This window comes from Primulina eburnea, chromosome 2 (assembly GCF_022965805.1).
Source record: "Primulina eburnea isolate SZY01 chromosome 2, ASM2296580v1, whole genome shotgun sequence".
Lineage (NCBI taxonomy): Eukaryota > Viridiplantae > Streptophyta > Magnoliopsida > Lamiales > Gesneriaceae > Primulina > Primulina eburnea.
The window spans coordinates 10,784,129-10,809,591 of NC_133102.1; the positions used below are offsets into that span (position 1 = coordinate 10,784,129).

General features: G+C 34.2%; 2 protein-coding genes across 6 annotated transcripts; both read left to right on the plus strand.

Annotated features, from left to right (window-relative positions):
• The first annotated feature begins 17,116 nt into the window (after window positions 1-17,116).
• LOC140824580 (uncharacterized protein At2g34160-like) lies at window positions 17,117-19,401 on the plus strand. Its single transcript, XM_073186153.1, has 5 exons — window positions 17,117-17,430; window positions 17,523-17,571; window positions 18,291-18,353; window positions 18,446-18,513; window positions 19,120-19,401. Exons 1-5 carry the CDS (start codon window positions 17,314-17,316, stop codon window positions 19,213-19,215), a joined length of 393 nt encoding a protein of 130 aa, XP_073042254.1. The 5' UTR covers window positions 17,117-17,313; the 3' UTR covers window positions 19,216-19,401.
• A 505-nt stretch (window positions 19,402-19,906) lies between these two features.
• On the plus strand, window positions 19,907-23,121 carry LOC140822959 (O-fucosyltransferase 13-like). 5 transcript variants are annotated; one of them, XM_073183987.1, is made up of 6 exons: window positions 19,907-20,065; window positions 20,213-20,295; window positions 21,270-21,340; window positions 21,462-21,550; window positions 21,669-21,890; window positions 22,178-23,121. In XM_073183987.1, exons 1-6 carry the CDS (start codon window positions 19,941-19,943, stop codon window positions 22,914-22,916), a joined length of 1,329 nt encoding a protein of 442 aa, XP_073040088.1. In that variant the 5' UTR covers window positions 19,907-19,940; the 3' UTR covers window positions 22,917-23,121. The 5 variants fall into 5 exon arrangements, with proteins under 5 accessions (XP_073040088.1, XP_073040093.1, XP_073040090.1 ...); XM_073183992.1 differs by having other exon boundaries at window positions 19,922-20,065; window positions 20,190-20,295; XM_073183989.1 differs by having other exon boundaries at window positions 19,940-19,955.
• Window positions 23,122-25,463: the final 2,342 nt, after the last annotated feature.

Below are 25,463 nucleotides of genomic sequence, written 5' to 3' on the forward strand. Positions count from 1 at the left end.
CCAGCTGCCGAAGTTAAGAGCGTTGCAGACAGCTACCTTGTTTCCCTGACCTTGCACTATCTTCTATGCCACGGATCGGAAGAACAGGGTGAAGGAGAGCCCTGTTTCAGCTGCATTCCGTTCGCGGACTCGAGATCGAACTTTGGTGTGATATTGGCCTTGTTTCCTTCTTGTTTGGCAGCCTGATGTTGGGTATTAAATCCATTTCGGTTCTCCTCTTTTCCAGCTTAAATTCAGCCAGATGCTTGCGAGATTTCTTGGTCCAATTTAGGTGAGTTTTAGCTTCGTTTCTTTGTTTTATTTGTGGTGTTTTGAGTGGGTAATCAAAGCCCCAAATTCCCTGTTGTTCCAGCTAGTGTACCTGAGAATTCGAGCTCTTTTTCTTCACTGTGCAGCCTCGTTTGGGTTCTCCCAGCGAGTGCTAATTCGTGCGACCACCATCCTCCACTGTTGTCCGCTACTAGATCGGTTCTAGTTTTTACTTTTGAGGTATATGAAGCTCAAATTCCAGCCTATCACTCGAGTAGCAAGATGTCCAAAATCGAGATTTTGTCCCCTTCGATTTAGTTCATTTTCATCGATTAAAATGCATGATATTGACATATATATTTGGTTTATATTGTAGGTTCGGTCGTTGGAAAGCTTTAAGATATAATTAGTAGAGTTTCTACATTAGTATCGAATTAATTGTGAGATTATTTTGATATTTATGGTTATTTAGTGGATGTTTGAAATTATTGGAATTGATTTGGACAATATTTAGCGAATAGAATCACGTTGGTCGAAAGTTGGAATTTTAAATGAATTGTTGAATAATTCGATATTTTATTCGAATTTGGGATTAATTAAATTGTGAAATGAAATATTATTAAAGACAATATACATATTGGTGAACTAGTTTATTGCGAAATATTGGAAATTATCGTTGTTGCGATGGATGTAGGATTATTGTGAATAATATTTGTAGTTTGAACAATGTCAAGGAGATGGCGAAGGATCGACATTGAATTAATCTGCCTTTACTCGGAGGATCAGGTGATATAGCCATGAGAAATGTCTTTTTCATGTAGAATTCATAAATTTATTGTTTGTCACATATTCATATCGAATAATTTTGTTATATTTCACATCCTACAAGAATAGGCATGTTTGGTTCTAAATCTTCAAATGCTTTAGCTGTAGTCATCCCCTCTCTTACCTTTTGACTTCTCTTTGTAAGAATGTTCACATGAAAACGACAATGTCCTCTAAATATTGCATAACCATATGTAGAACATTTAAATCCCCAATGTTCTAAAAGTTTTTTCATTTGCACACTACTTAAAGTTTGATTTTATTGTCATTATATTTTACTTTTAATCTTATCAACTATAAATAGCTTAAATTCAAAATCGAAGATTTCTGCTAGGTACCCTCTGGACAGGACAAGAAACAATAAATTCTTATGGGTTAGTGGATATTGTCATTTTTTTATGAAAGATCTTATTAATCTAATGCATATTTTATTTTTTATATTTCAATTTGCAGGATCAATCAAACACCAATATTACAACCAATCTCAACATGATGAAGTCGGAAAGTGAATGGAACGAATTCGTCTACTCTTATGAAGGTGCTTAAATGGATCGTGTGTGTTGGGATAAATCTTTGGTTTGTTATTGTGCATTTTAGAATATACTTTTGGATATACACTTTTGGTTTTCTGGATATATTTTTGGGTTATACTTGTGGATACATTTTTGGGTTATACTTGTTGATTTGTAAATATATACTTGTGGATTGGTAGATATACTTGTGGATTTGTCGATTTTCATTATTTTTAGACGGATAATTTATGACTCAAATGAAATCTTTCAAATCGATTGCTTCGCCCGTAAATGTAAAATGTGAACAAAATACCAAATACTTCAACAAATAAAAATTATGACGAAATTATAGAATATATTTACTTCATCATAGTTTCATAACAACGAAGTTGTTCGCATCAATTACTTCACCAAAATACAAAACCATTGAAGTTATACAAATTATTTACATCGTCAGTCAATGTAAACTATGAAATTATATATAAGCTATTACTTCAACACTTTACGAAATTGATGAAGTAAAAGACGTTATTTTACTTCGGCATTGGTCTAATTCCAGACTGATTTTCCCTCATTGAACCAGCCAAAGATTTCGCTAATTTCTCGGATACGACTTCGGTTATAATGCGAAGTAAAATGATATCCTATTACTTCACGTGCGTCTATTTCGTTAATCATCTACCTATTACTTCATTGTGTTGGAAACTAAATTCTGGAGTTTGACAAAATATAAATCAACCAAAAATACGAACAACTGATCGAGTAAACTGAACTCAGGAGCTGAATCCATACAACTGAAAATTCAGTCTGAAATCAACTGACTGATCAGTTGGAAACTGATCAGTTGATATATTCAGCCGTATGCTAAGCACCCTTCAACTTAACATGTCTCGGGAAAGAACAATCAACCGTCAAGAGACATAGAAGATTGCAACGCCGCACTTCAATCAATACAGCTTAGAAAAACGCATTTTGGCGAAAGCAATTAAGACGCCGCATCACAATAAATAAAGCAAACAATGTCCAAATAATTAAGAAGAAATCAACGGATACAAAGATTCAAATTCATTGCAAGTTACTGTTGAAGAAAAGAAGCTTATAAATATGACAGAAGAACAGCTGAAGGAAGCAGTGAAAAAACACGATTCAAAAGCTTGATGTCACTCTGTCAAAATCTTAGCTCACTCTTGCTTGATTTATTCGTAGCAGTCAAGACTACAATTTGAGCTCTCTAGCATGTTGTAATAATCATTGAAATTCGATAGTGCTAAGATCAGTTACGCACTGAGAACATTTTGTTAAACTAAGAGTTTCAGTTTTTGGCAGTGTTAAGTCCAAACTGAAGTGGGTCAGTACAATTCTTGTATTTGATCAAAGTCTTTTAGTGGATATCCTATCCTTCTCCGAACATCCAGAAACAACCCTTGCGTATTTTATTTTTGTATTCTATCTTTCAGTCAGTTACTTTCCGCAACTGATTCAGTTTAACTGATTGACATTGACCAACAAGATTCCGACAATCAGTTTGTCACCAAACTGAACTCAAAATTCGACAAAATCAGTTTTAATTGTGAGTGTTTATTCAATCCCCCCTTCTAAACACTCTTGATACGTTAATCGATCCTATCAAGTGGTATCAGAGCGGGTGAATCTTGTTCTTGAATACTTTTGATCTATAAACTTGCTAGCATGACTTCATTCAACAAAATTCATATGTTCTCCAGAGAAGAATTTGATGATTAGAAAATCAGAATGCAGGCTCATTTAGCTGCACAAGATGATGACATGTGGTATGTCATAACTGATGGACCCATGAAGATTCTAAAAGCAAATACAGCAGTTGCCATAACAGAAGGGGCACCACAAAGAATAGAAAAGCCCAGAGATGAATGGAGAACTGAAGACAAAAGAAAAGCAAATCTTGACAATGTGGCGAAAGAAATTATGTACAAAACGCTGGACAAAGTAACCTTCAGCAAAATAAAGATGTGTAAGACAACCAAAGAAATTTGGGAGAAGTTGATCCAGCTGTACGAAGGAAATGATCAAACCAAGGGAAATAAACTTTCTGTTGCTACTCAAAAGTTTGATAATATCAAAATGAAAGCAGGAGAATCAATGCACGAGTATGATGAAAGAGTAAGCAGTGTCATCAATGAGTTAATGCACTTAGAAAAGTGTATACCAATAAAAAGATTGCACTAAAGATAATGAGAGGTCTTCCCAAAGAATGGGATGTCAAGACCATGGCAATGAGGGAGTCCAAAGATATAAATCAGATTGAACTTCATGATTTGTTTGCTGATTTAAAGGCTTATGAGTTCGAGCTGCAGACCAGAGAAGGAGAACCATCTACCCCTGCAGCCACAACTGCTCTAGCTGCTGTCAGAACTGAACCAATCAGTTCAGTCGAAAAATCTGCTGATCAGTTGAGCAATGATGCTATGTCATTGTTCATCAAAAAATTTGGAAGGTTCATGAGAAAGAATCAAGGGAACTTCCAGAAGCCATACCAAAGGAACAATTCCAAAGATGAACCAAATCCCTACTTTAACTGTGTCAAATCAGGTCACTTTATTGCTGATTGTCCTAAACCCAAGAAGGACAGTCAAGGCTCAACTGATAGAAGAAAGAAATCATATGAACACAAAAGAAGACCCAAGGAAGATAAGAAGGTCTTCAGAAAGAAACATGAACTACTCTTAGCTGAAAAAAACAAATCCAAATGGGCAGAAACTGACAGTGAGGAGTCAAAACCAGAAAGCTCATGCAGCTCCAGTGATGATGAGGAAGTCAAGTGTTTGATGGCTAATGATGCAGAAGATAGTCATCTAGCCAACTGGTATTTGATTTCAGTTCAACTGATTTTACACGAGAAGAACTCATTTTAACACTACATGACATGGTAAATGAGTATCAAAAGCTTGCATCATCATTTAAAAAATTCAAAGCAAAGAAAACTGAGCCCACAGACAATAAAACCAAAACTGATGAATCAGTTGATGGGTTGAGTCTAAAAAGGGAGATTGCCGAGTTAAAAGCGGAGAGAGATAAAAATCAGTCACTAATCCAGAAGTTGATTCTTGAAAACTCAAAACAGACTGAGCTCATTCAGTCTTGGAACAAGTCATCAACTGCACTAAGTGAGATGCAGAATTCACAAAAATCAGTTTCTGATAAAACTGGTTTAGGGTTCAATACTCAAGGAAAAGTGTACCCAAATGATACTCAACCAAAGTAAAAAATAGACAAAGGAAATACAGTAACTTTGTCAAAGCAGCAGTGGTACAAGAACAAATTGTGCCCAGTAAACTGATTGAGCAAACCACTAAAAATATGAGTAAGGCTAGAAGATATGGGATTGGTTATAGCCAAAAATTTTCAACTGATTCACAAAGTCAGTCATCAAAAAGGTTTTACAAAAACTATTTGAATGGCTATTCTAATTACTATAACTGCAAGCCAGTTCAGAAGAGATATAGACTGGACAATCAGTTGAATAAAGCCAAATCACATATTGTATCATCTGTACACTACACACCAAGCACACAAAAGCCGAGAAAAAGCATTTGGAATACAGCTACTGGAAAGTCTGTTAGACTAATCCAAGTATGGGTTCCTAAAGGACTAATCAGTTCAGGACCCAAATAGATATAGGTACCAAGTTATGTTATGTGTGTGATTGCAGGTAACAGATACAAACAAGAACTCAATATGGTATTTGGACAGTGGATGTTCGCGACATATGACAGGAGATGCAAGTGTGCTATCTCAACTGATTAAATACAGTGGTCCAAATATCAGTTTTTCAGACAGTTCCAAAGGTAGAACTGTGGGTAAGGGTAAGCTTATCCATGGTAACTTTACTTTTAAAGATGTTCTATTAGTAAAAAACCTGAACTTGATTAGCATCAGTCAGTTATGCGACAGTGGATTCTCAGTACAATTTGACAAAAATTTATGTTCAGTCAAAACTTCAACTGATAAAGTCATACTAACTGGCGAACGTTGTGGAAACACATATAAAGTTAGTTGAAATGATCAAACTTATACACCAGTTTGTTTTATTGCTTCCAAATCATCTAAAAACTGGTTGTGGCACAAGTGACTAAGTCATCTAAACTTTAAATCCATTGCATATCTGAGTAAACATGAACTTGTAACTGGTTTGCCCAAAATAGAATTTTCAAAAGAAAAACTTTGCTCAGCATGTCAGTATGGTAAACAAGTACGATCTTCTTTTAAAAACAAGGGCTTTAAATCTTCATCCCGATGCTTAGAACTGTTGCACATGGATCTCTTTGGTCCTATACCAGTCATGAACTTAGGGGGAATGAAATACACCTTGGTAGTCGTAGATGATTTTTCAAGATTTACTTGGTTTATTTTTCTCAAATCTAAAGATCATACTGCTTCACAACTGATAAAGCTCTTCAAAAGACTTATAAATGAAAAATCAGTTGGAATTGATCAAATCATATCAGATCGAGGAACTGAATTCATCAATCAAACTCTTTCAAATTTTCTAGAGAATGCTGGAATCAAGCATGAGCTCTCAGCAGCCAGAACTCCTCAGCAAAATGGTGTAGCTAAGAGAAGAAATCGGACCCTTAAAGAAGCTGAGAACGATGCTTGCTGATTCTGGTATCTCTCAAAGGTTTTGGGCAGAAGCAGTAAACATTGCGTGTTATACTCAGAACAGATCAATGATTAATAAGAATCATATGAAAACACCATATGAGATCTGGCATGGAAGAAAAAAGATAATTACTTATTTCAAAATATTCGGCTGCAGATGTTTTATCCTTGACAATGGAAAAAATTATTTAAAAGCGTTTGATGCTAAATCTGCAGAAGGAATATTTCTTAGATATTCATCAGTTAGTATAGCTTATAGAGTCTTCAACAAGAAAACCTTAAATGTTGAAGAATCTGCTCATGTTGATTTCGATGAAACTGAACTAACTGATAAGCCAACTGATCAAGTTGAGCTAGTTGATCGATTTACAGATATCAGCTTGGAGAATGATGATGAAAATGACAATCACATCAATCAAAACAATCTCCAAACACCAGAACCAGAAGTGTTAGATCAATCAGCTGAACCAGAAGCCATTCCTAATGATCAGTTGATAGAGCAAACTGATGAGATTCAGTTACCAACTGAAGAAATTTCTGATACAACAAATACTGAGTACAGATGGAGAAAATCACATCCACCTGAATTGGTAATAGGAAATCCATCTGATCCAGTAAGAACTCGCAATCAAATGCTAAATCTATTTATCTATTCAGCTTTCGTTTCACAACTAGAACCAAAGAAAACTGATGAAGCTCTTGCTGACCCTAACTGGGTAAATGCAATGCAAGAAGAGCTAAATCAGTTCGTTCATAACAATGTCTGGAACTTAGTTCCAAGACCAGTTTCAAAAACTGTTATAGGTACAAAATGGGTGTACAGGAACAAACTGAACGAGGATGGTTCAGTTGTGCGCAATAAAGCGATACTAGTAGCACAATGATATAGGCAAGAGGAAGGAATTGATTACGATGAAACATATGCACCAGTTGCAAGACTGGAGGCAATTAGAATATTCCTTGCCTATGCTTCATTCAAGAACTTCAAAGTCTATCAAATGGATGTCTAAAGTGCATTCCTAAATGGTCAACTACAAGAGGAAGTATATGTTGAACAACCCCTAGGTTTTGTAAATCACAACTTTCCTGATCATGTATATCATTTGAACAAAGTCTTATATGGTCTTAAACAAGCCCCCAGAGCTTGGTACGAAACTCTTTAAAAATTTCTAACTGATCATGATTTTTCTGTTGGATCAGTTGATAAGACCTTGTTCAAATTTGCTAAGAATGACCACATTTTATTAGTTCAAATTTATGTTGATGATATCATATTTGGGTCAAATAACCCCAAATTATGTGAGAAGTTTGCCAAGCTGATGCAGGAAAAGTTCGAAATGAGCATGATGGGTGAATTGACATTCTTTCTTGGACTACAAGTGAAGCAACTGGAGACTGGTACATTCATTAGTCAGACTAAATATACAAAGAAGCTGCTGAAGAAATTTGGCATGGAGTCATGTTCAGCTGCAAATACTCCCATGAGCTCAACAGTAAAACTGAACACTGATTAAGGGGGAATATCAGTTGAGGCGACATTATATCGAGGTTTAATTGGGTCATTGTTATACCTAACTGCCAGTCACCCTGATATTGTATTTGATGTCTGCACGTGTGCTAGATTTCAAGCAAATCCTAAGCAATCACATTTCTCAGCTGCTAAAAGAATTTTGAGATATCTTAAGGGTACACAAAATGTTGGGTTATGGTATTCTAAAGACTCTACAACCGCCAGAGCCATTACACCTTACAGCTGCCTTCTCAAAAGAACCGACACAATAGTGAAGACCTTTTTTAGACTTTTATTCCAGAGGACCAGCGCGCTGGCGGGTAGGGGCTTATCTATCAATTTAGTTGGATATTCAGATACAGATTAATGTAAGCTTGATCGAAAAATTACAAGTGGATCTTGTCAGTTTCTAGGAGACAGGCTGATCTCTTGGTTCAGCAAGAAGCAGACATCTATAGCTACATCAACAACTGAAACAGAATACCTTGCTGCTGGTAGTTGTTGTGCACAACTGATCTGGATCCAGCAACAACTGAGAGATTATGGAGTAATTACGAATGAATCGCCTATATTTTGTGACAATACAAGCACAATTGCCATCACCTATAATCCAGTTCTTCACTCAAGGACAAAGCATATAGATGTCAGACAATACTTCATTAGAAATCATGCTTTGAAGAAAGACATTAGACTGGAGTATATATCAACTGAGCAACAAGCAGCTGATATCTTCACCAAACCATTACCTGAGACTAAGTTTTCTTACTTTTGCAATATTCTTGGTTTAATTGATTTGTCTTAAAGTTATTACTAATGTTGCTTTACTAATAGAATTATCTGCAGAAAATAAGAACACAAAAAATTGAAAACAATACTTTATTAAGAATACCATCGATCCAAGTTTACAGAAGAAATCATAGAACCAACTGAATCCTGCCATTCTCTAATCCAATCATTCAACTCATAAATTTGGATTTTAGAAAATGACCTAGTAGTAGAAATCTTCTCAACCACATGCCATTCCTTCCATAACATTGCTTCTAATAGACACTTGTCATCAATCAGATCTGTAACATGCCTAACTTCAAAACGATCAATGTATTTTCTTGCTGTTGCTACTTGTGCACGAGTAGGAACAGCACCACTACTACTTACCCTCTGCAAATCATGAATCTTGAACCATGTTGACATAATTTTCATCAGGACATATTCTTCCGTTGTCTTCTTCAATTCTCTAAATAAGGACTTAATTGTTCATTAACTTGAATATGTGAACTACTGCATGCATCAGAGTTACTTGAATCCGACATATTGAACTGTTATTGTCTCACATTCTATCATCTTTTTATAGACAGATGAAATTTAAATGTTGAAGAAACTGAAGAGACTCAAGTCAACCGAAGTGTTTTTCTCATTTACCGAGGCTTCTTAACTATCAGTTGTTCATTATCAACTGATATCAGTTTGACATTCATTACTTAATACTTAACTAACTTCAGTTCATAAGTCAACTTATATCAGTTCGTCCTTCATCAGTTTAAATTAGCAATTCATATATAACAACTGATGGAACTTATCATTTGCAGAAAGAAGAGAACAAAGATAAGCACATATAAATACTTCATTCAACGATAAATATTTGTTTGGATTACATCATTATATTTATCTTCTACAACAATTATCCACATCTTCAACCAAGCAGATAAAGGTCCAGTAGATGTCTTGGAAAAGCCATGAGAACCAGCTATGCGCCTAAGGATCCTCAGCTCCTTTCGAAGCATCAGCAGATAGATATGACTATCTGTGAAGATGTCCACCCACACAGCTATGTTAAGGTGCTTTCGCACTTTCTTCAACTCTGCCACCAGTTCGGGAGTGGTAGCCTATCCAGAATTATACAGGAACGCAAGCTCCTGTAACCTTTCCCAGTAGAGAAGACTTTGTCTTCTATAACAGCCTTGCTAGCTTCCAGAGTAAACGATGAAACACTTGAGCTACTAGCACCTGCCATTTTCTTTTACTGAATATAATTTGTTAATATATTTGTGACTAATAGAGCTGCTCTTATTTATAGAACATGACAAAGAAGATGAAAGGACTATTTCCTTATGACAGACGTTTACACTACTAAGCATCATGATTTCTTTTAACTAATCTTGTTTACATTCTCGAAATTTTCTTTTATGCACCAATTAAGGGGGAATAATGATTTTAAGAGGTTAACTGAGAAGACAAATGTTAGTATATTCTCAACTGAAAGGACACGGTTTTACAACTGATCGCTCAGTTGAGTTTTTCACTAATCTTCTCATATAAGTTAACTAATAAACCATTTTATATTCCAAATCAAGTGACGTGACTGTCTTTCAAGCATTAAATGCTATCCTTCAGCAAATGATTAGTGGAAACGTGGACACTTTTTGAACCGTTTAAATTACACACGCTTATAGCACACGTACACATAGTTTTACTCAAAAATTTTAATGGACTGACACGTGTCCCAAATTTGAACAGTCACGAACAACAGTACTAAGCCCGCTTCAATTCAGTTTTCTTCTTACGCATACAATCAGTTCTAAGAGCATACTAATTCCAGAGCTTATCGTATGCGAATTTCAGATCATTTTATCTATCGAAATGGCGAATCAAATTCCTGCTTACATGCTGAATGCAATGGCTATCAACTTCGGATCCATTCTATCTTTCGGCGACGCTGATGTCAAGAACGTCTTCAAAAACTCGAAACTGCTGGATTAAGGACATTCTTGGGACAATCATCACAATAGATCAACCCCAAAGAACTTCAGGAACTCTACTCTAACGGTATGATCAATTCTACTATCAATGGTCAGTTGCTGACCATCTCTGAAGATTCCTTTGGAGAAATCTTTTCTTTACCATCCGATGGACTAGCACACCTCTCTGATGTTAAAGCATCTGACATTGAAAAAATGCAAACCTCACTTTTTGCTGATGGACGGAAAATCAAAGTTTATGATCCAAAGAAGGAACTGAAGCACGAGGTTCAGTTACTTGCTGATATAGTCGCCAAAGGGATTTTGGCAAAAGCTGGATCTTTTGCTGCACTTACATTGGAGAAATTTTAAGCAATCTCTATCATTGTGGCTGAACGAAAACTCAACTGGAAGCATCTTATATTCAATATTTTAAAGAATATGTTTCTATCATCCAAACAGTCCAAAGGCTTTGCAGTGCAACTGAGCTATCTGCTGAAAGTGAAGGGGTTAGTGGCAGATGATTCGGAAAAATCATCCAAATTCAAAGTCTTCAATGCAAAGAATACTATGCCACTCAAGACCAAATTGGACATTTCTCCTACTCAGTTTGTAAAGATAAAACAGGAGATTGGGACTCAACATGTGGCTCCTAAACCAGTGAAAAAGGCCAAGACATTGGCTCAACTGAAGTCAGCAAAAAGGAAAAGTGGATGAATCCGATTCAGAGAAAACTCCTTCCCCAAAGATCGCCAAGAAACCGAGAACCCAGAGGACTAAACCAACAACTGCAGAGGAATCTATTCCTACTGACAAGCTAATATCTTTAGATGCTCAGCAGCCAATTGAAGCTGTCCCTCTGAAGATCATCCCACCAGAAAAATCAGCTGGTGCAAAGAGAGAAACAGTTAGGATCAAAGCTCCTCTGATTAACATTGTTCGTCCTATTGTTCTGGCACCTGCCCGACCCAAAGGCATCAATATTATAGAACGGGTGGATACTACTCGAACTGGTCTGGAAATTCCACACATCCTCAGTTCTGATAAAGGCAAGGGCAAATTGATTGAAGAGCCCAGGCCATCCAACCCCATTCAAACCCACATTGACCTTGTTTGGGATGAGGTTAATAATTTTGCAGCATCAAAACTTCAACTCTATGATGCTTGGACAGCCTATCGTACTCATATTTTTGCCAAGCAACTGAGAAAGAAATCCCAGCTGAACAAGTTCATCAAACCGGAAGCTTTAGTCCTCAAGACAGTCAAAGCTGCCACCATTGTTCAAGCTATGAAGAGAAAAACATATTTTTTTGATCAGATGAGAGCCAAGAAGTTAACACAAATTATGGACAAACTGAAGGCTAACTACGTTCCAACAAATAGGCTGATCATACAGTGATTACTCAGCTAGACACAGATCTGATTGGCTTGCAATCTCAAATAAAGTTTTGGGAAATGGATCAAGAGTTAGTCCTTCATAAAGGATATCCAGACGATGATGAAGAATAAATAGTTGAAGAACCTCCCTCTAAGCAGAAAGAGTCATCCTCAGAACAGGCTATTATTCCAACTGAAGAGCCAGTTCAGGTCATGTATCAATCACCTACTGGTGAACATCAAATTTACACTGAAGCAGAATTATCTTTCGCAAACATTGATGAAATTATTCAAACAGTGGTGCAAGAATCCCAATTGAGTGAACCTATTTATGATAAAGTTGATCACCCCGTTGATCAAATCAATACAGAGGTTCATATCTCTTCAGAAGCACCAGTTCAGCCAAATTTATCTGCTGAACAAGCTATTCCAACTGTTGTGCCAGTTGATCCCCAAGATCATCCTCTAGAGGCACCAGTTTTGGCTTCATCCGACTCTGTTATTCCTCCAGATAGCTCATCTGCTGATCAAAATCCACTTTCTCCGGCTCAAGTTCCAGAAGAAATTGCTGTAACAATTACTTCAGTTCAGAATGTTGCTGAAACAGTAGCAACTGACCAAGAGTTGGTTATATTTGTCAAACCACAAGAGGACCGGAATCCTCTCATCAGTCTCCTCCTCAATCATCATTAGATTTTGATCTTGTGCTTGAAGAAATACAGAATATGCAGCACAATATGCAGCAGATGCTCACCGAAATCAAGAAAATTCAATCTACACAATTTTCTCATACTGTCCAATTGGATTCCTCGATTGAATTTAATACAGCAAAACTGAAAGCCATCCAAGCCAACATGGAGTCTCTTACTCAAACTGTGGATGAGATGAAAAACAACAGAGGTCTAGCTCAAAGTCTATTTACAACTCAAGATATAATCAGCAAACGAGTTGAGCGATTGGAAACCTCTGTTTCTCATAAAATGGAACTGTTGCAGACTTCCTTATAAATCGCTGTCTCAAGCATCTCCTCAGATGTCAAAATTATGTCCACTGACGTTCGAAGACTATCTATGAAGATGGATGAGTTTGACAAAACGGAGGAAGAAATCAAAGAGCATCTTGAGAAACAACAGAAGAAACCACAATGAGTTAATCAGATTATTAGATTCAGCTGTTATTAATTCAAAACTTCTATCAATTCAAGAAATTCAATATCTTATTTATCTACAATGAGTCCAGACGTTCAATTATTATTTACTAAGTTTTGTCAAACACCATAAAGGAGGAAATTGTTGGAAACTAAATTCTGGAGTTTGACAAAATATGAATCAACCAAAAATACGAACCAACTGATCGAGTAAACTGAACTCAGCAGCTGAATCCATACAACTGAATATTCAGTCTGAAATCAACTGAATGATCAGTTGGAAACTGATCAGTTGATATATTCAGCTATATGCTAAGCACCCTTCAACTGAACATGTCTCGGGAAAGAACAATCAACCGTCAAGAGACATAGAAGATTGCAACGCCGCACTTCAATCAATACAGCTTAGAAAAACACATTTCGGCGAAAGCAATTAAGACGCCGCATCACAATAAATAAAGCAAACAATGTCCAAGAAATAATTAAGAAGAAATCAACGGATACAAAGATTCAAATTCATCGCAAGTTACCGTTGGAGAAAAGAAGCTTATAAATATAACAAAAGAACAGCTGAAGGAAGAAGTGAAAAAATACGATTCAAAAGCTTGCTGTCACTCTGTCAAAATCTTAGCTCACTCTTGCTTGATTTATTCGTAGCAGTCAAGGTTACAATTTGATCTCTCTAGCAAGTTGTAATAATCGTTGAAATTCGATAGTGCTAAGATCAGTTACGCACTGAGAACATTTTGTTAAACTAAGAGTTTCAGTTTTTGGCAGTGTTAAGTCCAAACTGAAGTGGGTCAGTACAATTCTTGTATTTGATAAAAGTCTTTTAGTGGATATCCTATCCTTGAGATAGAAGGGGTGATGTAGGAGTAATTGAAATCTCCGAACATCCAGAAACAGCCCTTGCGTATTTTATTTTTGTATTCTATCTTTCAGTCAGTTACTTTCCGCAACTGATTCAGTTTAACTGATTAACATTGACCTACAAGATTCCGAGAATCAGTTTGTCACCAAACTGAACTCAAAATTCGACAAAATCAGTTTTAATTGTGAGTATTTATTCAACCCCCCTTCTAAACTCTCTTGATACGTTAATCGATCCTATCACATTGAATATGCGAAAAAAATCAAGGAAATTCAACCCTTAATAAAAAGCACTAACATGAGGACTTATTCATAAACTAAAATTATAGGTGGGAATTTTAGACTAATTTATCTTTTAAAAAAATACCAAATCTTTTCAATTGGAAAAAAAATTGGTAGTTCAAAATCTCATGCAAAACATGGTTTGGTTTAACTTTTTATCAAAAATCAAATCAATTTATATATGCTCAACCTCAACCTTACTAGTTTTAACTAAATTTATTTAAAATCAAATCACATTCACATTGACCCACTTCTTTGATATTTTATATACATACATACATATATATATACATATATATATATAAACATATATATGTATACACTCAAATTCATCTCGAATTAAGTATATTCGAGTACAATTTCAAAATTTTAATTTTTTTTGGCTTGAGTTCTGCTCAAAATCTTCGAATATGTTCGTGTTCTCTTCGAACTATTGCTCAGTTATTAAAGATCGAGAATGAAGGTTCAAAATCACGAAGCGCCTGAAAGGTTCGAAATGTTTATATATTTAATATATAATTATAATATATCAATAAAATATTAATGCTCGTGAACTATCGCACAAAATAATTTTGACTTGACTTCGACTCTAAAAAAAGTTTGAACGCGTTTGAGTTCGTCTTGAATTCAATAAATTCAAACGAAAAAATATTTATCAAACCAGCTCAAAAAGTTTTCAAAGCGGCTCGATTCGTTTACAGTTTTACCCAACACAAGCATCAATATTATAGTTCAAGGCCTTCAAAAGAAAGTCAATATTTTTCCACAAATAATCAGTTAATTTGAAAAAATAAATTGGCTAATTTTGTTATAACACAAACGAAACCAAACTGATTTACCATTTTAAAAACTTTAAAATCACATTTATGAAAAAATCAAAAACCGAACTTCCAAATTGATTCGATTAAAAAACAATATTGTTTGACAATTAATAAACAGGTTAATTTGAAAATTAAATCGACTAATTCGGTTATAAATAAACGAAAATCGGTCTGATTTAACTTCTTTTTTTAAAAAAAAATCACATATCTAAATAAATCAAACCAAACTTTCAAATTGATTCGGTTAAATTTGTAATTTTGGTTTACCCAAATTTCATTCATCCCGAATTTAAAGTTCATGTTTAGTTTTTTTCTTCATCCCCAAAAAAAATGAGTATAAACAATTCATTTTCATTTTTATTCTTCTCAAAACTTTAGTTTTCTCTTCTGATACAATTGTAAATACTTTATTTATAGAACCAGAAGGTGTTTTATTCAAAAAAGTTTGTCTATTACGTGGTATCGTCCTATGAGTTTACAAACTAATATTTATTAAGTTTAAATATTCGATGCGTGAAATTTGTAACATTGTCGATCACTTGAGAAGTCGACGTCTGCGACAATCAACTTTAGACAATTTTTACATACATTTCAGTATTTAGTGCATGCACATGCACTTAATCCATCCTATTATTGCAAGTATTGACAGTGATTAATTGAATTATAACCATTTATTAAGCTGTTTTTTCTGCCACACGGACTGTCAATGAGAGAACTACTATTAGATTACAAACCTAAGAGATATTTCATCCCAAAAAGCTTGTCTATTGAGTAATATAACTTCATGAGTTTATAACTTATTTTTATTTATTTTATTATTTGATGTGAAATATCACAAACCTAAAATGTGTTATATTTCAAAAGGCTTGCCTAATAGTCGATCTAGCCTCATGAGTCTACACTACTCTTTATTAGTTTTTAATATTTTGTAATATCGACGATCTTGATAAGCTGATGTTTGTGGTGGCCCACTATAGAATATTTTAGCACAGCTTTCCGCATTCATTACATGAATCTTGCATCTTAATAATCCAGTCTATAATTGCAATTATCGACACAGATCATATGATAATCTTTTTCTAAGTCGTCTCTTCTACTACGTCGACTCTCAACGAGGGTATACCAATATTAGGTTATAAACTCAAAAGTGTTCCATACTAAAAGACTATTGGGTGGTATTAACTCACGAGTTTATAAGCTAATCTTTATTAATTTTAATATTCTTGTGACATTTGTAACAAAATAATAATGAATTGATAATGATTTCAAAAATAAAAATAAATAAATACGATTATTTGTATGAAAGTTATGAGAAATTAAGAATATATCAATGAAATGGTGGATTAGGGAGAAAAATATACGAGAAAAAACGAAATTAATAATTACATAATTTATCTAAATATTTCTTTATGAATGGGTTAAATTCGAAAATTTACTTAAATAAACCAAAAATATTTATTCTAATATCCTTTTATTTTATAAGATACTAGTGCAACGCACGCGTTGCGTGTTTATATAAATTTTTTTATAATTTATTTGATTTATATTTAAATGAAGATCAAAATACAATTATAAGAAATAGTGAGGGACTACAATGTAATTTTGATATATAAATTAAAAAAATAAATTTAAAAATAAAAGAATAAAAAATGACCTCAGTAAAAATTAAACCTATAACCTAAACTTTAAAAAACAATGACTCTATCCGCTGACCATGACACCAAAATTAATTACTCTAAGTGTCTCAAACTTAATAAATTAGTATAGATATATAATAAAATAGTAAAGATGCAAAGATAATTTAACTTTCACCACTTCAAAAAAGAAAAAAAAGACTTATTTTATATTATGTTTTGAATAAAAATACTCTAATTTTTTTTTAAAAAGTTAAAATTTATCACCATAAGTTATAACCTAAATATAATTTATTCAATAATTTAAATAAAATCTTAAGTGATTGGAAACGTAAAATAAAAATTGTTTTATTAAAGAATTACTCCAAAGATAAATTTTATTTTTTAAAAAACATTTACTCACAAAAATTTTCAGCAATATTAAAAAAATCCAATTACTGAATTTATTTCCTGAAATAAAAAAGTTGGGAATTAAGTGTGAAATCAGATAACGAAAAACCTAAAAAAAAGCGGGCCTGGCTAGTCTGGGTCAGGTCGGCCCGGTAACAATCAGAAAGTGGGCTTTTCTAGGGGATTAACAAATCGGGCCCAATTGTTCCCATTGCGCATTCCCTATTTCACGGTAAAAACCCTAGCTTTCCGAAAACCCAGCCTCCAAATTCAACCAGGAAGATTGTGATTAAATCCAATTTTCGATTACATTCCACTTCCATATGGAAGGAATAACAGAGGGAGTGAACCAGATCAAAATAGCTGAATTCCAGAAGAAGAACCGGATTCAAGTCTCCAACACTAAGAAACCTCTTTTCTTTTACGTTAATCTCACCAAGGTATATGTATTGCAGTCAATATAACTGATGTTTATTTTAATATGGAACCCATTATGGATCTTCGTCTTTTTCCCCCCCTCAACTGTGTGTAGAGATACTTGCAACAGCACGATGAAGTGGAACTTTCGGCACTTGGCATGGGTAATTATACCTTTTTTACTTGTATGTTGTTCCACATTCATTAATTGGTGGTTGTATGTTGCCTTGCCGTAGCGGTGGAAATTCAATTCATGGTGTTTCCATTGGTCCAACTTAACACATTTAATTTGTAGTCACACACGTATTAATATCGAGAGTTCCTAGATTCAATAGAAGCGAGCTTAGACTATAACTTTATATTGGATAAATGGAAGCTATCTAGAATCAATTTAAACTTATGAATGGACAAATATATTCAATTATGTTATATGGATGATAAGTATTGGTGATCGTTGTTAAACATTTTTTCATTCATGGTATTTATTTTAACAAGGTAATATTTGTTGGTTTGTTTGCATATGGAAGGGATCTGTTTTTCTTGTTTAACATGATGTTGGAACAGCTAATCAAGTTTATGCTTGTCAGATTCTCAATGCCATGTCTGATATACTCATATACCAAAACCTCTACGTAGGTGAGATATACTATTGTAATTGATAAGAACAAAGCTTCAAAATGGTCTAATTGTCATTAAAGTAAAATAAATATCATGATCAGAATTCCGGCTCTAAAGATGACATGTGGGAGTCATAGAGATACCAATGACGTCAGTTTGAGAGCTCTAAACCACAACTTATGGCCTTAAAAGTTTCTTTATGATGATTAGTTTCTTTCCATTTTTAAGCATGCACTGATACTCCGTTCGTGTTATATTATCGCAGCAATTTCAACAGTTGTCTCCATAGCTGAAATTCTGAAGAATAATGGATTTGTCATTGAGAAGAGTGAGTTTTGGTATTTGTTATGGCTCGTTGTTCATGTGTGAAGTGTCAAATAGTATGGACATTTAATATTATGCGTCTTTCCATACATGTAGAAATCATGACCTCCACTGTGGAGATAAAGGATGATGGTTCAAGGGGGCGTCCCATTCAAAAAGCCAAGGTAAATTCAGTTCTTCAAAGAACCTTTATCCCAATTCTGGTTAATGAACTACGAGAAAACTAGAATGGTTTTCTGCAAACATTGACCATACTGCAAAATCTTTGAAGCATTAATCCAGCTGCTGTATCCAAGTATAGTAATCATAAGCTGAAGTTGGATAATAGAAAATAAAAGTCATGGTGGATAATGAACAGAATAAGCTAAGAAACTAAAATTGTATATCAGAAAACCAGAATCTACTGCAAGAAAACTGCGTCTATTGGAGTAATGAAAAATATAATTTTTTTTGCTGAAATAAAAAAATATAAAGCTTGATTCAAATATTAAAATTACGTAGAACAGTGCTTCACGCACACATAAGCTGTAAATATGGTCTATCGACTATCGCACCTTATCAACATTAAGACAGTAGGTGCTGTTAAAGGATTTTGTTGCACCAAAGTTAATTTCAAGTGGCACTTGCATTTGGTTATGCCCATGTCTAAGAATCCAGTAGGAATCTTTTAGTGGGATTGCTAGTTTTGTATTGTTATTTCATATCCACATCAGTTGACGCATTGGGGTTTTGGTTAAATTCTGCTCATCTTTTTCGTTCTCTTGGTGCAGATTGAAATAGTGCTTGGTAAAACCACAAATTTCGACGAATTGATGGCTGCTGCTGCTGCACAAGATGGCGGAGAGAATGGAAATGGCAAATATTAGAGATATGAATAGGAATGCTGGCGTCCCCTTTTTTCCAATAACTTTTTAGTTATATTTTTCAAAATTGTTGGAAATTTGTTATTTTTCTATTTAGTGATGATGATAGGTCTTATGTTTTTGTTTCCCTTGTATAATAGTTTTTCTTTTTTTCAATCACGAACCTTTAATTTGTTATATGAACATACATTAATTTCTTAGATTAAATATAAAAATACTAAACATTATTATGAAATAATAGAATCTAGATTGAATTCTCTTAATAGAGAAGTGGTTTAGATTATGTTTTTAATTTTTCTCATTTATCAATATCATTAGTATATCACTTGTATTATTGAATTCTCAAAATGTATAGTTGGTTAATTTATGCTCTTAATTTTTATAGACAAAAACTTATATAAGACAGTCTCACGGGTCGTATTTTGTGAGACAGATATCTTATTTAGGTCATCAATGAAAAAATATTATTTTTTATGTTAAGATTATTATTTTTTATTATGAATATCGGTATGGTTGACCCATCTCACATATAAAAATTCGTGAGTCTGTCTCACAAGAGGTGAGACATCTATTAATTTTTATATTATCAATATCATTAGATCACATTTATAGAAAGTAAAGATAGTTAAGATAAATATTTTTAATTAAAAATAAAAATTATATATAATTTATTTTTCGTGAATAATATCATGTATTGGTGAGTGGGAAACATTTACAACCTGGGTTCAATGTTCGCTACAACGGTGGGGAAAACCCTACTGATCGTAACCCTAATATTTTCTTCTTTATTTCTCGCCCTATTTCTATTTTCCCCAGCTTCCCAATTTCCGCAAGCATCTCTGAATTCTCCGGTGTAAGCCGCCGTGCGAATTTTGGTTTTTACTTTTTGATTATGAACTTTTAAATGCTGGATATTGGGCTTACCTGGATTCAGACTCAGTTTCATATTTTAAGGGTTTTTTTTTTTTGGAATCAAGTTAATTGGTACCCGAATTAACAGATCAGAAACGGCAGAGATATGGAGTGTAAAGAGAATAATGGGATGGCGGCCTTGCGATTGGTGGTTACAAGGAAAGCCTGCTGGTTAGGTTTCTACTGATTAATTTCTTAATTTGTGTGTTTCTAAGGGGTAGATTTTGAATTTTGTTCTTTACGTCATGGTTCATGTTTAGGTATTTATTCTCTCTGATTTAAGGTTATCAAATCGGGATTTCATTGAAGTTTAATGGCGGAATTAATTGCATTTCGTTAGTTCAAGATTCATTTGACATTATAATCGAAACTACTAGTTTCTTTGTTCCTCTTAGACAAAATTATGAGATGAAAGGTGAGTACGTATGAAGTGGATAAATTGTATCAAAATTTTCTTGATAAGTTCAAATTTCACATCCAGAAAATGTAGTTCTTGATTTTTGGGCTAGATGTGAAAATTAAGGTATCTACTATCTAGTCTTCCTCCCATTCCCCAATTCCATTAGATACTGAAAACTGAAAATCTGGAAGTCCTACAAACACTGAACACGCATGAGGTCTATAGTGCTTACTGATCTTCATAGTTCAATGGATTCTGGAACTGGTTTCTGGTTGTCGACACCCATTTTGCATTTATTGATCCAAAGTAAAATATGGTTTGCGGCGCATTAAAATATGCAGATGGAGTTGTCTGTTTTCTTTGTAATGTTCAATTAACCACATTCAAAAATTGAAGTTAGACATTTTCGGCTAGAGATTATAAATTTGAAGATTAAGGTAATCAAAGTTCCCTTGGTACTGAAATCTTGAATCCATTCGAAGGTTGAACATATTAGTGGTTTTTAGAGCTTGATAATTTTGAAGTCATTCAAGACAAGATCTACAGGTTGTGCCGGGGCATCTTCTACCAATTGGTTATTGGGTCAAAATAAAAATTTGTTTAATAAGATGGGGAATAAATCAAGGTGTTTTCTTGCTTCAATATCCAGATCATATATTTTTCTTTGGTCTATATTTTCTGAGTTAACTTCAACTGACTTCAAAGTTCAAATGCAGACGTTTGCAATGGTTTTTTCATGGTGCAGCTCTTCCAGCTAACACCAATGGGTATCTTCGAGTTGATTGCTATGGAGGGCTCAATCAGATGAGGAGGGACGTAAGTACTTTGTTATGTTCTCTTCCATGTTCGGAATTCACCATCATTATGTAGTTTTTGTTTTTGTTTCTGTTGATAAATTATTATAGATTTGTACATACATTTACTGTGGTAATTTCAGTTTTGTGATGGTGTTGCTATTGCTCACCTGCTAAATGCAACTCTTGTTCTACCCAAATTTGAAGTGGCTGCATATTGGAATGAATCTAGGTAAGAATTATGAGTGTGTTGGCCAGGATCTTATTCCAATGATTGGAAATAATGGAAGCCATTCATCGCCTATCCTTTTAAAATCATTCCTGTCTTAACTCATTGTTTGACAATGCAGTGGATTTGGAGATGTCTTTGATGTGGAATACTTCATCGAACAAATGAATGGCTTTGTTCAGGTTGTGACAGAGTTGCCTGCAGAGCTAGCATCCAAAGTACCTATTCCAGTGGATTGTAGCAAGCGCAAAGGTCTGTTTGATTATGTAGAAACTGTACTTCCTTCGCTGCTGGAGCATCATTATATTTCAATAACTCCAGCAATGAGTCAGAGAAGAGACAGGTACCGTGCATTTTAAGCTCTCAAATTGAAATTTTTTTCCCAAGACAAAATTACTGAGACCTGTGGGTGGACTCCTTAGATGGTAATTTCTCTTAGATAACTTTTTGTGTTTTTTGAATAAAATTCTCTTGGATTACTTATTTACCTTTTATTGCCTGGAGTTTTATCCCTGTTTTAACATTTCCTCATTCCCATTGACGCTACTGTCATTCGATGCATTTAAAACTTTTGGTAGATTAGGTGTAATTTAAAGATTCTAAACTCCCTTGGCATTACTATTGTCGCAGATATCCACAGTATGCAAAAGCTGCCCTTTGTCAGGCTTGTTACAAGGCTCTGCGTCTAACCAGTGCATTGGAGAAGAAAGGATCTCTGCTTTTTCAAGCCATTCCAAAGCCATTCCTTTCACTTCACCTCCGGTTTGAGCCTGACATGGTAGCTTATAGTCAGTGTGAATACACTGGTCTTTCTCCCTCTTCTGTCCAAAGTATAGAGGCTGCGCGAGGAGAGAGAAAACCATATATTGGAGAGCAAGCTCGTCATTGGAGAAACCGTGGAAAGTGTCCCCTTACACCAAATGAAACCAGGATCATCCTTCAAGCTCTTGCTATTCCTACCAATACAAGTATCTATCTGGCAGCTGGGGATGGTCTGATGGAACTTGAAGGCCTCACTTCTGTATACACAAATGTTTTTACCAAATCCTCCCTTTTGAGTGACGAGGACTTCAAAAACATGCATGGAAACACAAAAGCTGCACTAGATTATTATGTTTCAATCAATAGTGATTCATACGTGGCTACATATTTTGGGAACATGGATAAAATGGTTGCTGCCATGCGGGCTCTCAAGGGGTTGTATAAAACCTTTTTCTTAAGCAGGAGGGCATTTGCAGAATTATGTTCGAAGGGGCTTCATGGGAATTTTTTGATGGACGCGCTGTACAAGGTTCACAAAAATGATTTTGTAATGGGCATAGGATCTGCTTTACCCGATTGCTTCTGTGAGTTCAAGCTTGAAGGTTAGTTTTTTTTCTCAGGCAGTCAGGCTTTTTTTAATCTATTCAAATGTAAAAACGAGTTTTGATTTCTCTTAGCTAGAAAATTGAAGTATTCATTCATTTCTGTAAGTTTCAACTGTTGGAACTATCTACACGTGCAATGGACACATGCTAAACAGATCTGCACGTGAATCATGAATACGAAACAGCGGTCTGTTGAGCTCTCATTCATTTGCTTTCGACTCTCTTCTGTATATGATCCCTACATTCACCAGGCTGGCCGAAAGAAGTGATAGATTATCACGAATTGGTAGTAGAAAATAGAATTTAATAAATAATACCATTTAATTGAAGAATAATCTAGAAAGAGTGTAGATTTAGACACAATAGACGACTGCGCAACACCACCTTTGAATCATTCCTCATTTAGCAAATATTTGATATACAACCAAACTGACTTGTCCTGTAGCTGGCTAGACACTAGTGTGTTTGGTTGAGTGGATTAAATAAGGATAGATTAATAGTCCAATATTCATCGTTAAAATTTTAAGTTGTTTTAATAATCATTTTGACCCGGTTTAAGATCTAATTTTATGGATAACTATTTGATTAATAATTTGTTGAAGAGTGCCACAATAATGTGTTTCGAGGAAGGAAAGCTACAACGAGTGGTGGGTTTAGGAAATTTATTGAGTAGAACTAGGGAAATTTGATTCGGTGATTCAATATATTTTGGATCAAGATTAAAACTTCTATTATTAAAAACATATACGGATAAAATCTGTTTCATGTTTTAATTTAAAAGGACTGTTGTCTTCTCACTGCGACCAATTCTTGATCCCGATTGCTTGACGATTACAAGTAACTCCGTATGTACCCGCCAACCCCAATCTATAGTTTGCAATCAGTCTCTTGGTTTTGAGATTTTTTACCTGCCATGTTTTGATTCTTACTCCATTTTCTGTTATACGGAAGCTCATGGTTATTTCTTCCACTTCATCGTATCTTCCATCTTTTCCTAAACTTCCAATGCTGCAACAGAAATAGAATTTGACGAAATCCCATAAGAAAAGTAGTAAAGTATGTTCAGAAGAATCAATTTCCATCAAATTATTTATCTACTACTAGATAGGGCTAATCCAATGTATTATTCCATGTCCGCGCTGCATTCGATTCCGGATATATTGACACTAAGGTTCCTCCTTTCACAAAAACTCTCGTGAGACGGTCTCACGGATCAATTTCGTGAGTCGAATATCTTATTTGTGTCTTAATTAGATCGTGCAACTTTGAAATCCGATGGTGCTTATCAGACATGAAAAAAGGGAAAAAGCAAAAACAATACAAAAATAACATAGAAGTAGAATTGGATTTATTTCTGAAACGTCATGAAAAAATATTAATTTTTATGCTAAGAGTATTATTTTTTATTGTGAATATCGGTAGAGTTACTCGTCTCACAGATAAAGATTTGTGAGACTGTCTCATAAGAGATCTATTCTCCTTTAAAATTTAGACACAATGAAAGGATTTGAAATTGTATTAAAACACGGAAAATAGTTATAATAAAATCAAATAAATTATAAATTGTGGTAGAAGATGCTGCGATTTTGGTATTGTATTTCTGATAATTTGTTATTTGTCATCTACAGGGGCAAAACCATTCTTAGGTTAGGATACACTCCAGTCCCACCCGATTTTTTTTAGTAATTTTTTATTTTTATAGTCCTACAGTATATTTATTATTTATTTTGATGCAAATTTGAAGAATTTTTTTAACTTTGAGAAAGTTTTTTAAATGGTCTTCCACGCTTATATATAATCAAAGAGTAGATATTTTGTGAGACGATCTCACGAATCTTTACCTGTGAGACAGGTCAACCCTACCGATATTTACAATAAAAAGTAATACTATTAGACATAAAAAGTAATACTTTTTCATGGATGACCCAAATAAGATATCCCTCTCACAAAATACAATCCGTGTGACCTTCTCACACAAGTTTTTGTCATAATCAAATATGACTTTACCGTACTTTACTCAAAGGTTGAAAAATATAATATAAGTTAATTTTTAAAATTAGGTTTAAGTTCTAAATATATTTTATAGACCATTTCTACATTAATACATAAATATATTAAATTGAGTTTGAAGTGTTCCCTACTCGTTTTTTTTTAAACTGTACTAATTTTTTTTTAATTCATTCGGTCGAAATACTAAGCATTTGAAATATGAATATTTTGCATTATTTAAAAATAAACCAACCAATTATTATCTAAAAATCCAAAAGAAAGTAAATTCAACATAAAATCGTAAAGCGTCAATCAACCTAAAATAACATTATTTCAAAAATAAACGTAACATCTTCTCAAAAATCACTCAAAAGTATCATAAGTCATAAAATCTTTAAAGTAGCTTAAATCTTAAACATAATTTTGCGGAAAATTAGCGACCCTCAAGTTGTGTGCACATTCACTCTAGCAAGATTAACCATCAAGACCTCTATTTACATTAACATCATGCTCACCTGCATCGATCGCACCTAGTGAGTCTATTGACTCAGCAAGCCTTA